Source organism: Anneissia japonica, unplaced genomic scaffold (assembly GCF_011630105.1).
Source record: "Anneissia japonica isolate Jap-2015-1 unplaced genomic scaffold, ASM1163010v1 scaffold737_len1565949_cov176, whole genome shotgun sequence".
Lineage (NCBI taxonomy): Eukaryota > Metazoa > Echinodermata > Crinoidea > Comatulida > Comatulidae > Anneissia > Anneissia japonica.
In genome coordinates, this window is record NW_022741618.1 from 611,846 (window position 1) to 626,109 (window position 14,264).

Sequence of the window (14,264 nt, forward strand, 5' to 3'; positions counted from 1 at the left end):
ATTAAATAACTTAACAAAATAGTACAAATAAAGAATAAGTTAATTGAAATATGCCGCAAACCAAACGTATATATGTAAATAATCAAGTTATTACATTTTTAATACGATTTGCATGACTATAAACAATATATTTAAATGTGTTAGGCCTATGTTGTTATACAGTATTTACTATGGTTTTATAATTTATATATTTTTATTTTTGTACTATTTGTTAAACTTATATATAATAAATAATTTAATTAAATAATTTAACAAAATAGTACAAATAACGAATAAGCCGCAAACCAAACGTAAATAAACACATTTTTAATACGATTTTGCAATTATACAACTTCATTTATTTTTATAAAAATGTAGTACATAAAATTACATTTTTAATACGATTTTGCAATTATACAACTTCATATATTTTTATAAAAATGTAGTACGTAAAAATATCAAAATTCTAATTTTCAATTACACAATTATACATCACGAACGGCAATACGAGCAAATCAACGACTGACAAGACTGTGGGATGAATATGTAGCTGGTATCCGGGGGGTTCATTCACTGATGACATCGGCAAGCTGACTACATTCACTGTGAGACGCTCTTGACGTTCCATAGAAATTACCGGCGGCTCAACTTGTCGGCGGCTCAACCGGTCATATCTCTTTTAATGATGATCCGTTCAGACTGCCATCGACAATCAGTTGACGGGTTTCGCATCTTCTAGAGAGGGGAGTAAAGATTCGTCGTACGACGCAGTGAGTGACAGGCTTACTAAGGCAGATGCTGATGTTCCAACTTTTGGAACTCAAATTTCAGGAGACTTGAAGTACACTGGTGAGGATGTTCAAAAAATGACATACTGGAGGGTGAGTGGTGCTACGCAAAGTTATTTATATCACTTTACTGTATGGTGATGATAATGTACCATTGCATTGTTTTTTTATCGCTGTGGATATAATTCTCGCGTTTCACAATAACGGCGCCCTCATTCGGTTTAAGTGCGAAAGTCGCTTAGCGTGTTGAATTCTGGGAAAAGGGTCAACAAAAGTTAACCGGTAGTAAATTAACACCAAGCGTAGGCAACAGGGCGGACCACATTCGTTATACTGTACATAACAATATGATTTTCACCTCAAATCACAACTTTCAAGTATGGTCAACACATGTGAAGCCGCAAAATGTTACTCACATAAATTGAAAAATCTTGTATAAATATCCTTGGATGGCTGATGTAACATTGGTACAATTTTCAAGGAATGATCGCCAAGCTATGGCGAGATGGAAGAAGTTGATACAGCCTGAATATCAATAAAAGATCTCGCCTCTGCTCTCAAGACACTTTGATAAAACGGACATGGATGCAAATGGATTAAGCTCTAAAAACTTGTCTTTATTTCGAACAATAGTCTTATCAAATCCATAGTATTTGCAAATGAAGAAATGCTTTATTATATTTTCATACCAGTATCCAGATGTTGAAAAAAAAAAAACAGAACTATTTCTGAATGGCTGAAATCTAAGTCACCAAATGAGCAGGCACGATATTTAGAACTCTGCCAAGACAATGTGGAACGTACAAAAAAAAGACAAAAGATGCGAGAGAGAAGTTCTAAAATGAATAAAAGAAAAACTTGAAGAGAGTAATAAGATGAAAGTTGAAAGAGATGTTAAGAAAAAAGAAAGTGACAGAAGCTTTAAAAAAGTATTGCAGCATGGCGGACCATGCTCTACAGTACATCTGATGATGTAAAGCGTGTTTTGGCTGGCAAGGGAAAGTGTTTAAAAATAAACATAATAAAAGATGAAATCAGGTATTTAAAAATGTTAGGGATTAAACATGATGAGATGAAATTTGTGGGCAAATCTTGCGATGAACCGGAAGAAAGCTTGAAATCTATTCTTGGTAACTGTACTGGCCTAAAGCGAACTGTACATACACTTTCTTCAGAAAGTGACAAACCATCTTCTTCCTCCTTATCTTCTTCCTCCTCATCTTCATTATCTTCTTCTAAAAAACTTACACCTTTTGTCTTCAGTGCTCATGGTGAGTTTGTTGCAGCAGTAGCTTATGAACAAAATTGGTTGGTAGGTTCTGTTATTAATGTTATCTCTAAAGAAGAGGCCACGGTTCAGTTTTATGTCAAGGGGAAAGGGGGAATTTTAAAATGACCTCTTTCTGATGATGTTGACACTATTACAGTAGTTGTCGTTTTGTTTTTAGGTCAAATCTTGACGTTTTGACCAATAATGGTAGAACTTATTACCTTAATGACATCAAATCCGTTAAGCAAGCCTACCGTGATTATCATTATATATATTTTTCTTTCAATGAAGATATCGATTCAGATTTGTAGTTTTCTCTAATCAACACCAATCTTGTTCAAAGCTACTTACGAGCGTAAAGTCTTCTTATGCAACACAACTTACTAAGCCCAAGCTTTCTTCCAGTTTATTCTGTAATAAAATTAATACAAATAATAATATAAACATTAGTTAAGCCTGTTCATTTTCAAAATTGAAAGCCGTTGACACCAGACCATATGGTCGCGCTCACTTTGTACCGTTTAGCAACTGGTGTAGCTTTCAGGACTCTTGCCAACCAGTTTGGTGTTGGTAGATCAACAGCCTGTACATCATGTTACCATGAAGTAATCAGGGCCATCGAGAGAGTGTTGATGCCAAAATACATCCGGTTTCCTGAAGGTGAAGAGTTATTAGTAAGTTAAACAAACATTTTTAAGAACTATTTATTTTCGACTTTTACTTTTTAAAATGTTGTTGTGCCAAATGAAATTGGAAAAATCTGTCATTTATGATTTCTTCCATCACTGAAAATTGTTTTATTATGAAATGTGTTCTTATTTAATTTTAACATTGAACAAATGAGATTATAATACATGTATGTTTGTGAGTGAGTGAGTGAATAAATTAATGCAGGAACTGACTGATGTTTGTTTACTTGTTTGAACCTTCATGTCTGATGTTGCTAGAAACATACAGTGCAGTATGTATTATTCTAAATTACAAATTCTTTAGGTAGACTTGTCTTCATAATTCATTTTTTACTTATTTTTAACACAGTACCATGTAGGTTTTTTGTTTCAATATGTTTTTGTAAATTTTGCATGATAAAGAAATGACGAAACACTTTTTATTTGTATTTTCAGCGGAATGTTGAGCAATTTAAAGATAAAGGCGGTTTCCCCCAAGTGGTGGCAGCAATAGACGGGTCGCACATACCTATAGTAAAACCAGATCTGGCCAATGATCAGAATGCCATGGACTACTTCAATAGAAAGAGTTTCTACTCGATTGTTCTACAGGCGTGTGTTGACGCCAGTGGACGCTTTTGTGACACATGTGGGTATGCCGCGGAGGGTTCATGATGCAATGGTTCTTCGTCACTCGTCTATGTATAACAAACTTAAGAATGGCTCAGCCTTTCAACCGAATTTAACTAAAGAAATTCAGGGTGTAGATGTACCACTTTTATTAATTGGAGACCCGGCCAACCCACTGATGACTAATCTGATGCGACCTTATTCAGGAAGGAATGGCTGACTCGCGACCAAAGAATCTTTAACTACAAAATATCGTCATACCGGTACGTTGTCGAGACTGCTTTCGGGAGGTTAAAGGGTCGTTGGCGAATGTTGCTGACCAAAAACCTCCACAATTTAGATTATCTAAGGCCCGTTGTGCAGGCGTGTTGTACCCTGCACAACATACTTGAGTCGGCAGGGACTCCATATAATACTGCCCTGGATGAAGGAGTCCCTGTAGAAGAACCACAAAATGACCCGTGGGAGTATAATCAGTCTCTTGTGGAGCAAGTACGGGAGGCCATTAAAGCAGAATTAATGAATTTTGTATGAACACTGATGGTCCTATGTATATATTTATTTATGTGGGAGTATAATATAATCAGGCTCTTGGGGAGCTAGTACGGGAGACCAAAGCTGAATTGATAAATTTTGTATGAACACTGATGGTCCTATGTATATATTGGTTTATTGTGAATAAATTTTACTTTTCATAAATGTTGTCTATGTAAATATTTACAGTAATGTAGCAGTACAGTTAAACTTGCGAAGGTTGACTGTACGTGCGCAAGTCAAATAATTTCTAAGTCTATCTTATTTTCCATTAACAATCTGCAAGTCAAATTTGATCAAAGTCAAACAATATTTCAATGGCATTATGGATTCGACTTGGACAAGTTTTAAATGTACGTCACAGCGGTATATATGAAGAGTTGCACCATTCGGTCGTCCTTAGTTAATCTTGGTCATCAGTGGGGAGAAAAAATACTATTTACTGTATATTTTCTACATATTAGACTATATATGAAATCGACTAAGTAAGCCTCTGAAACCCCTCTAAATTGTGATATTTTCCGGGGGTTTGGCCCCGTGGACTGCTTTCCAGACATGGTAGTGGTTAAGTTCTATCAAAGACTATGAAATTTGTCCAAAAAAAAGAAAAACTAACATGTACAAATATGGTCATGACCATATTATAGAGGCACATGATGGCATGTAAGCTTAACAGTTGGACCCAGCATATACCGTATTTAGATGCTGCTGTACAAGTTCAATTCTTCAACACTTTATTTGGCAAAAACCAGCACTTATCTCCTAAATATTATGGATTTACGATAAGTTGTAAAGCTCCAATATAAAGACAAAATCACAAAAAGTTTAAAAACACAAATATTGTACAGTACAGTATAAGAAAATAGCACTTAAATTTGAAATACCTTTGTTTTTATATCCACATAATCATATTGCATTTCTGATGAGTTGTCAAGCAATTATAAAGGTGGTAGTTGGTAAAAAATACAAATGCAAAAATTGCACTTTTCGTGGTAGTTGGTATGAAAATATTACACAAGTACAGTAAACGTTAAAATACAAAATATTGAGATGATTACATTACATTAATCATAAACCACTATTTAGCTGGCCTAAAAATGAGTTTGGTTGGTACTGATGTTGGTACTGCTGGGGCCGCATGGCTGCTGCTGCCAACGCCTCTAAAACTCCGATCAGCCGTTCTTGATTTGCTGCAGTACGTCCCATCATCTGGGTCTGTTGTTCCAGTTGATTATCTATTGCTTTCTTTATCTTCCCTAATACCTCCATCTCATCCTTTCTCGCCTCCCTCAATTCTCTCACATTCTCATCGTGCATCGAACGAAGGCACCTATTCGTCTCCCGCATCTGGTTCTGCAAATGCTTAGCAAGTGAGCGTACACTCTGTTCACTTTTTTTGGTAGCTGTTTCATTGCGACATCATGCTGGCCCTGTGACATGAACAAAGAAATTTATAACAGAGTATTCAACTGGAAGCGGTTACTCACTGAAAAAAATCCATTGATACACAGGATAGCAACTGCAATTTATAGCTACAAACCGCTGTTTTGGTGCATGTTTATGACTAAACTACAATTACCTGGGTGAAACACATTCTCATTTTCCTGGGTGAAACACATTCTCATTTTCCTGAACACCAGATGTATGTGCAGGGCTCGGAGGCGTTTGCCGGGCTGGGGTCGATGTCGCCTTTTGTGTAGGGATCAATGTTGCTCGTCTCACAGGGTTGGAAGATGCTCGCCTCACAGGAGTCTCGAATGAGACATCTGGAAGCTTGGAAACGGAGTCCATCACAAATTCAGCCGGAAGTTCATTATGGTCCTCCTCGTACCAACCTTCAAACCCTAAAATAAAAAATATAATTAAAACCCTTAAGTTCATATTTGGCAATACATTGCAAACCCTAAAATAAAAAATATAATTAAAACCCTTAAGTTCATATTTGGCAATACATTGCTATTACAACGAAAAGCACACAACGCATTATCTTTGTTGTTTATTCTCTCTCTAGGGCAGTGCATATAAATAGAATAGTGCAATAATTTACCTTAAAAAAAAGATATAACTTTAATTTGAACAGAGTTTTGTTCTTTCTTCCATACATAAATGAGAATAATTTGTAAAAACATTTTCTATTACAGCAACCCAACATGTGTAATTACAGTAAAATTGATACACACCTAGTACAAGCCGTTTCTTTGGTGGCAGATCACTTTTGTCATCACCTTTGTGAAAAAATTGAAATAAAAAGAAAATGTAACTGTACAGTAAATTCTTTAAAAAAAACCAAACACCCTAATGTCTATTAAAGTCTGGTTTAGGAAAGACATTTGACCTTCAAAAAAATTTGGTGTATACAGTTATACAGCCCCGAAGAGTTAATTGAAAGGCTACATCCCCGAAGAGTTAATTGAAAGGCTTCAATTGCAATAACTGATAGTATTTACCGTCAATAAGACAGTATATGCATTGTGAAATATAGACACAGTGGAACTGACATGCTTCAAGTACAAAACCTATAGTGTCGGTTCAGATTTGATTAAACTGTGCTGAAATGCCGACAAAACCAGTAGGCTAACTAAACAGTAACAGAAACATGCAATTTCCTAAATTACCTTTAGAGCAGCTTTTACAAGTTACAAGGCGGCCATACCCTTCTTCCTGTGAATCTCTAGGCACACTGCATGGGGGAATCTGATGGCAGGGGCGACCGCAATCACCACACTTATGGTCTCCACACGGCATCTTGCAAGTGACACAAATTGATTCTGCAAACAAATTAAATGCTTTACTATTTGGACATGAATGAGAACAATACAGAGGATAATGAAACAAAATATGTGAGGCAACACAACATTAACACATTGTACACTTTTTGTTGAACTTGCATTTTATGGAGAAATAATATAGACTGTATACCAATGTACATTTTTTGAATTGAGCATAGTAAGCATTTTCTTTGTTTCTGCCTAGTAGCCTCCAGTAATACAAGTGAAATTTCTTTTTGTTTCTGCCTAATACAGCCTCCAGTAAATTGCAAAGTTTCTCGAGTCTTACCATGATGACCGCCACTGGAAGTAGATAGTGTGTCCATGGAAGAGTCCGACAATCTCCGTGGAGGTGTATCATCTTGCATTCTGACTTCGGGTTCTGCCCAAATCTCTATTAACTCGCTGATCTCTTCCTCGTTCCAACAGGCCCGAGGGCCAGATCCAGTTGAGAGTGACATTTTAGAGATACTGTATATATTAAAATACACAACCACCAAAACCGCAACAATTCAGAAAATGGCGTTTGTTTCCAAAATTCGCGCAAAAGCCAGCTACTTTGACCCCGGTAAAATGCTTGTCTGATTGGCTTTCACACAAAAGAGGTCACAGATCGCTGGCGACCCGCTTGCAAGCGGCTGTTCACATGGATCAAGAGCGAACTGCATCGAGAGCCGCTCGAGAGCGGCTTGTCGTTGGTCACCCACGACAAAACCGCTCTTGAGCGGTTGTTCACATAAAGGCCCGGCTCGCGAGCCGATCCAAGACATGTGAACGCGGTACATATTGTCAATGTCAAATTCCAAAAAAGTGGCTTCTTTATTGAAGGCAAATAAATGATAAGAAGTATGAAAATGAAAATATAAGTTTAATTAATTCTGTGAAGTATTTTGTCAGACATCATACACATTCTTTTTACTTGATTGATGATTCGCAATCCTCTGATGTGTTTGGCTATGAAGATAAAAACTGCAAACATTATCAGTATGAAAATATATATTATCATATGAATCTGATATGAGCTTTTAATATAGTAAAACATAGGCAGGATATAACATAAATGGAAAAAAAAACACCATACATTTATTACATCATTTTAACAATTCTTCAGCATCTACCGATTTTGCAATTTTGGGGGGTTTTTATGAGATTTCATGGCTACCTGCTGTACACCTTAAATCTTTTTTGATTTTATAACTACATCTGCCATGTACCAAGGACACTCTTTTTAATGCAAAAAAAAGTAAGTGAATTGAACCAGTAGCTTAAAAGATACAGACCATTGAAAATGTACCATTTTTGGCAATTTTTGAGACATTCGCTAAAAATATGCGCAAAATGCTAACGGACCATACACATGGGCCATTATTTGAAAAACGACACTACCATGTGCTCTGGAAAAAAATAGTCATTCCATATACAACTTTATGATATCTATAGAACTAGAAAAAATCAGATACAGTATTGTCTGTTGATATTTTTGAAGTTACGGCTCTCTAAAAACACTCCAGAATGCAATAATCAAAAAACGCCTTTTTTAAAGATGGGACCCCTTTTTTTAAAATTTGAAGGGCCATAACTTTTGAACCCAGTGTTGGATTTTGTTCATTTAAACTGTAAAATGGTCAATATAGTTAGGTCTGTGCATTTAATAACAAACGAACGCATCATAATGAATTTGAATTTTCTCACTGGGATTCCTACATGTAGTATGTGCCTATAGCCTAAGCTAATGACCTTTTATAAGAAATCATTCATTGTTGTGTGTGATTAAAAAATGTCTTGGCCAAAGTAGTGAGTAATGATCTAAACTTTTTCTCTTCTCTTTTCTATCTCTCCGTATCTATTAACACCTAGGCCTTGGCTTCATGCACAACCGGTTGGATACCGGGCCCACCAAAAAGCCTGGCTCCACACAGCGCACGGGGCGCGGACAACTTAGGCCTAACTTATTCTTGATCTTTCGTAATGCTAGGCATAATTAGAGCAAAATGCTGTACCTAGCCATAATAATATATACATATTTAAAGCAATGCTTTTATTTATAAACAAAATTATTGTTTCTATCTGGTTTCGTTCTGGCCGAATGCTTGCATTCTTGTCGCATTTCATTGATTTTGCTGGAAAAGCTGACTCTAAGCTGCTGTAAATATCGTAGGTTTTTTTTCGTTCCACCAAAGAAATTGCTGATTGGTTAATTTAAGCTCTGCTGAGGTTGGTTGGCTGGTAGGTGGCGATATAAATTAAAACCAATGTAAATGCTGTGAAGGTCCAAGTTTACAATGTGGCCCCTACCCGCACAGTTATTAATTTGTAATTAAATTCAATGTTTTTCTTTTTTGCTTTCAGATTTATGGAGAAAAAGTTAGCATGTAAGTGAGACAATTCATATCTTTAGTTTTTCTTTAAAAAATATGATTGTTTCTATCTCATGACCAGGATCCTAACTGATGAAATGGTATGAATTGGAAGGATCTGGTTTGGAGCATATCTACATTTATCCACAGAATATTCCTGTGTATTTAACATACACCTCAAACTGTTTTCTGTTATCAATTTACCAGATGAAATTAATGCAATGATTTGCCAAGTTCTATTCAGTTATTTAAATGTTGTATACTGTATTTTGTCAAAATCCAGTATGTAGGTCCAAACTACAGTAAGTCCCTGTGTGTAAGCTGTTCCCCCTTTAAACTTATAAAATTATATATATATGTAGTCATTGGGACCATTGATCAGAATACCAAGTTAAGTTGTTTCATGACATTGTGTGTGCGTATTGGCTCGTATGGTTCCATCCAGGTTGTGCCCATGAATCATGTTGTGGGATTTTTACAAAAGAAAAAACTAAAATATTTTTTCATATTTTCAGTAAAAGTTAATGGAAACAGAAGAATTACTGGTGTTCTTCGTGGATTTGACCCCTTTATGAACCTTGTTGTGGATGAAGCTGTTGAAGAGAGGGGTAATGAGAAGTATGAGATAGGAATGGTGGTAAGTTTCTAATACAGTTAAACTTGCCTTTGGTTGACTTTGCCAAACTCCTTGATTAATTTCTAAGTCGATCTTATTTTACTTTCCATTAACGATCTCTAAGTCAAATTTTATCTAAGTCAAACAATTTTTCAATGCCATTTTGGATTCAATTAAGCAAGTTCAACTGTATAATATGCAAGCAGAAAATATCAAGTAATTTAACTTGGAATTGTCCTAATTTATTTTTAATAAGAACTGGGGTTGCTGTTTAGTAGCAACCTACTGTTCTTCTATCGTTCCCAGTATGCATTAAGAACTAAGAACTGACCCCAGTATTCTTAGAACCAAATTTAGTCGTAGTTCAAGCTAGAACTTAAACGTCATTTCATATTCTTAAATATAACTTCGACTAGCACTACGACTGAATGACAAGAACCTCGACTAAAGGGATACCTCCGCATACCGATTTATTAGTCAGCCTATGGTCATGCTAAATTAGTGACTTGAAATATTTACCCCACTAAAAACATTATTTTTGAAACTCGCGATAGAGTGAATAGAATAAGAATGATTGTATAAGTAGGTCTGATGTATCTTTGGTATGTTCAATAAAAGAAACATTAAGTTTAGCTTCCAAAAATTGAAATTAACCTGTTTTGCTAGGCACCTGCGATAGTTTTTGATTTGCACGAAATCCCCTCGCATTCCAGTCGCGTAGCTTCACAGTAACAACAACAAAGATGGCGCTGCCCGCGCTCAGGCTCAACTATAATAGTTCTTCAAGGAAAGCAAATTTTCAGAGACTGTTCAAATTCTCTATCGTAATATGTTAACAACTAATATAGTTATTATTATAGAAAATTTATTAAGCGAATGATGGTATAATATGAATTATGAGGTAATACTTTTTTGAACCACAGACAGCAGCTTAATATTCATCCGTGTTACTAGAACTCTAAAACTAGGATTTGATTTAGTTGTAGTTAAAACTTCGACTACGTTGTTTGTGAATACAAATTGTAGTTGAAGTTTCAACTAGGGCTAAATGAAGTTCTAGTTTGAATATCGACTGAAGTTCGTTTTAATAATACATTCGCAAGTTTCGTTATGAGGTTTAGTGAGTGAAGATTTTTTCTTGATTAAATAAATTCTAGTTTTTCAAAGGATTTTAATCCAATATATGGAGATTGTAAGAGCATCTTCCCACTGATCTACAGCTTAACTTATAAATACACTGTACATCTAATACATTTTTTCTAAGGTGAATACTGTATTTGGTAGGCTATATTTTATACTAAAGCATTCTTTGATTTTGTTTTTTTTCATATTAATTCTCTTTCAGGTAATAAGAGGTAACAGCATCATCTTGTTAGAAGCATTAGAGAGAGTAATTTAACACAAGAACGTTGGACAGGACATCAGCATTGTGATAAAGCACATGTCAACAGATTTGCGAGCAAGATTTATAAAAGGTCACAACAACAACTGGACACTGCTGATGAAAGAGAAATGCCGCAAAAAAGTCTTGCTGCAGAATAGGTTATGAATAATCATATCATTAAATGAAGGATACATTTAATATATAAGGATCTAGGTGAAAGATCAGGGAATTGGGCTGCTAGATGTGCTGGATTCATCAATTTGTTGTCCCTGTCTTAGTACTGCAGCATAATGGACTCTTCCTTCAGCAATCCAGCTCAAGAGAGATGACAAAATTCTGAAGATTGTCTTTGTCCTTCTAATCTTGAATTGTTATTTATATAGTATGTTTTGTGATAGCGCATAAGCTTTCACAACGATGGATGTGTGTGCATTATAGAGTAACAGTTGAAATTGCACATTATCTCAAAAACTTTTAGACCTTTCATTCATAATAAATGGTCTTCCCTGTACAAATCATAGAATAATGTGCAGTAATAATTACAGTAGTAGAATTTTGAACTTAAACAAAATTGACTTCAACCTGATTCAATATACTAATTTATAAGCCTCTGTGACCGTAAATATTTGTCCACACTATCAAATTTTATGCGACAAACGAATGATATGCCCATATTTGGGTGTTATACAGTCTGACATCATCATGCATCATGCAAATTTGTAACATGAGATTTGATGTGTGGTCAAAATCATACGGTATGTACTGTATACGGTTAAACTTGCTTAAGTTGAATAATTTCGACAAATTGTTGTTTTCCATTATTTAACAATCTGTAAGTCAATTTTATTTTGTCTAAGTCGAACAATATTTCCATGGCATTTTGGATTCAACTTAGGCAAGTTCAACTGTATTACCATTTACAGAAGAAATTTCATTTAAAAAAATGTACAGAATTTCCAAAAGTCCAAAAACCAATTTTAATTGGTATTGACAAAGGACAGCAGGTAGAACACAATTTATAAATGTTTTAGTCAAATTTGATGTTAATTTGATTCAACTAACTTTAAACATGTTTACAGTTTCAAAAAAATTAAATTTAATAAAAAACAAAACCAAAACATTGGCCATTTGTACTGCCATGATTTAAACTACATGTTAAATTGTCTATACTTGATAAGTGTCTGGAGGAAAAATTGTGTTAAATGACATTTTAAAAATGTTGGTTGAACATATATTCAATTGCAAGCCTGTCAACTGAATATAAGTGAGAGGTAGACCATGCTCCATTGAGTAGCTAAACATGTTTTTACAGTGTTTACTCTATTTTTATGTTTTTAGTGACATTTTTCTGTTAGTTAATCAATACAACAAAACACCTATGTTACTCTAATGAAAGTTAATAAATAAGTTTTTAATTTTAAAATGTTGATGTTTTATTTTATTCTGTACTGAATGTGTGTGTGTTTGTGTTCCCATGGATATGGCATCATCTTTCGAAAGATGCATACTATTTTATATCACTTCATGAGCAATGCTGACTCAACCTGCAGCTAAGCTGCATATATATGTTGCCTTCTGCATTTTGAATGTACTTAATTTTGTTAATGCTGTTAAAGTCAAGTTCTAAATCTTAGTGGCATAAAGCTGGGACCCTGGTTGTCAATTCCATTGTTGGATTTTAGATGTACATGTTCTTTAATCATGTTTATCATTGAACTCTAAATGTTTTTGACAACAAAATATATAATATCAGCGGCAGATACAAGAATTTTAAATGAAATGGGAGTGGTGGATTGACATTGACAGATGGAGGATCTATACCACCTCAGCCCCACCATTGTTGGGCTGAGGTATGAACATTTATGATTTTATCAACTCCGGAAAAGATACTTGAAAGATACTTGCAGACGAATTTGAATACATATATCTCCATTTCAAAAAATAAAATTTGGACAAATTTTAAAAGATGTTGGGGGGGGGGGGCGGGGCAAAAGTCTCTCCTTTTTATATGCGATTTGAAAAATATATATATATATATATATACTGTATATATGTATATATAGATTTATATAAATATATATACACCTGTACTGTATACATTATATCCAATGGTGTATCACAGGGGTGGGTGGGGATATGGATATAATATATATATATTATAATATATCCAATGCATATCAAAGGGGTGGGTGGGGGGAGGCAGACGGTTATTGGTGTGTGTATATAGTTTATTTTATCTTTAACACCACTATCTCAATACTTGACCGCTTTGATCTCCGTGGGATTTCACTTTGTACATTACAGCATAAACTATTAGATAATTGGCCTATAATCCGTCTACATTACTATTATATTGCGCAGTACTGTACAACCTGCAACTGCCAATTTTGTGCATTCAGTGCATGTATATATATATATATATATATATATATATATATATATATATATGCTGTTATGCATTGAGAAAGCCCTTTTGGCTCAGGGTGCTATATCGATGACCCTATTGAAAGAGGTAAAGGGCCCTACATACCGATCATGACCATATTTATGCATGTCACATGCTTTTGTGAAATAAAATTTGATAGTCTGGACAGGGTTTTACCCATTTCACACAGACTGGAGCAGTTTCAGAAGATGATAAAAACTATTATTTATAATGTGTCTGTTAATGTAATCCTTGCATCACTTTCCTGCCTGTGATTGCATATTTTTTATTAAGAAGACTTTCGGAATTACGTTTAAAAAAAGAGAATCACAAGATGTGTAGTGGAAAAATGATAATAAATTTAACTTGGTTCACACTTTCAAATCAATTGACAGTAAAAAAAAAACAAAAAAAAAAACAACAGTGCCCCCTGTGAGGCTCGAACTCACGACCTTCAGATTATGAGACTGACGCGCTGCCGACTGCGCCAAGGAGGCAACTGAAAGGAGGGCGCGCTTCTTAAGTCTTTGTTTCCATTTAACATATTGCGCAATAGCTACGAAATTCTTTTTATCTGCAAACGTATGATTGACAGGCTTAGAAATGAACTGTTGTACAATGATGAATAATACAATGTTTGGGAATCATTCTGCAATAGTAATTCTGAAGATAAACTTATATTTATCCTTGAGGAAACTCAAATTTTCTCAGTCATAATGTTCTACTTAGCTTTGATAGTTTTTGCAAATCTTATCGTGTATGTGTATGTATGTGTGTGTGTGTGTGTGTGCATGTATGTATATGTATATATATATATATGTGTGTGTGTGTGTGTGTATGTGTAT

At 34.9% G+C, this 14,264-nt stretch overlaps 2 protein-coding genes and 1 non-coding gene across 3 annotated transcripts in view; 2 read left to right on the top strand and 1 right to left on the bottom strand.

Annotated features, from left to right (window-relative positions):
- LOC117118810 (small nuclear ribonucleoprotein G-like) overlaps window positions 1–12,417 on the top strand; it is a 14,336-nt gene extending 1,919 nt beyond the window's left edge. Inside the window, exons 2-4 of the mRNA XM_033263519.1 lie at window positions 8,987–9,009; window positions 9,510–9,631; window positions 10,956–12,417. Of these exons, the coding sequence (XP_033119410.1) occupies window positions 8,987–9,009; window positions 9,510–9,631; window positions 10,956–11,009 (199 nt within the window). The 3' untranslated portion in view covers window positions 11,010–12,417. The remainder of the gene's footprint in view (window positions 1–8,986; window positions 9,010–9,509; window positions 9,632–10,955) is intronic.
- Window positions 874–4,034, top strand: LOC117118809. Its single transcript, XM_033263516.1, has 2 exons — window positions 874–2,711; window positions 3,162–4,034. Exons 1-2 carry the CDS (start codon window positions 2,535–2,537, stop codon window positions 3,378–3,380), a joined length of 396 nt encoding a protein of 131 aa, XP_033119407.1. The 5' UTR covers window positions 874–2,534; the 3' UTR covers window positions 3,381–4,034.
- A 1,426-nt stretch (window positions 12,418–13,843) lies between the features above and the next one.
- Window positions 13,844–13,916, bottom strand: Trnam-cau. Its single transcript has one exon. It is a non-coding gene; the product is annotated as a tRNA-Met (tRNA).
- Between the last annotated feature and the right edge of the window lie 348 nt (window positions 13,917–14,264).

Coding starts and splice junctions, on each gene's coding strand:
- LOC117118809 (XM_033263516.1), top strand. CDS start 2,535: ATGGTCGCGCTCACTTTGTACCGTTTAGCAACTGGTGTAGCTTTCAGG. Junction 2,712..3,161: donor CTGAAGGTGAAGAGTTATTA/GTAAGTTAAACA, acceptor TTGTATTTTCAG/CGGAATGTTGAGCAATTTAA.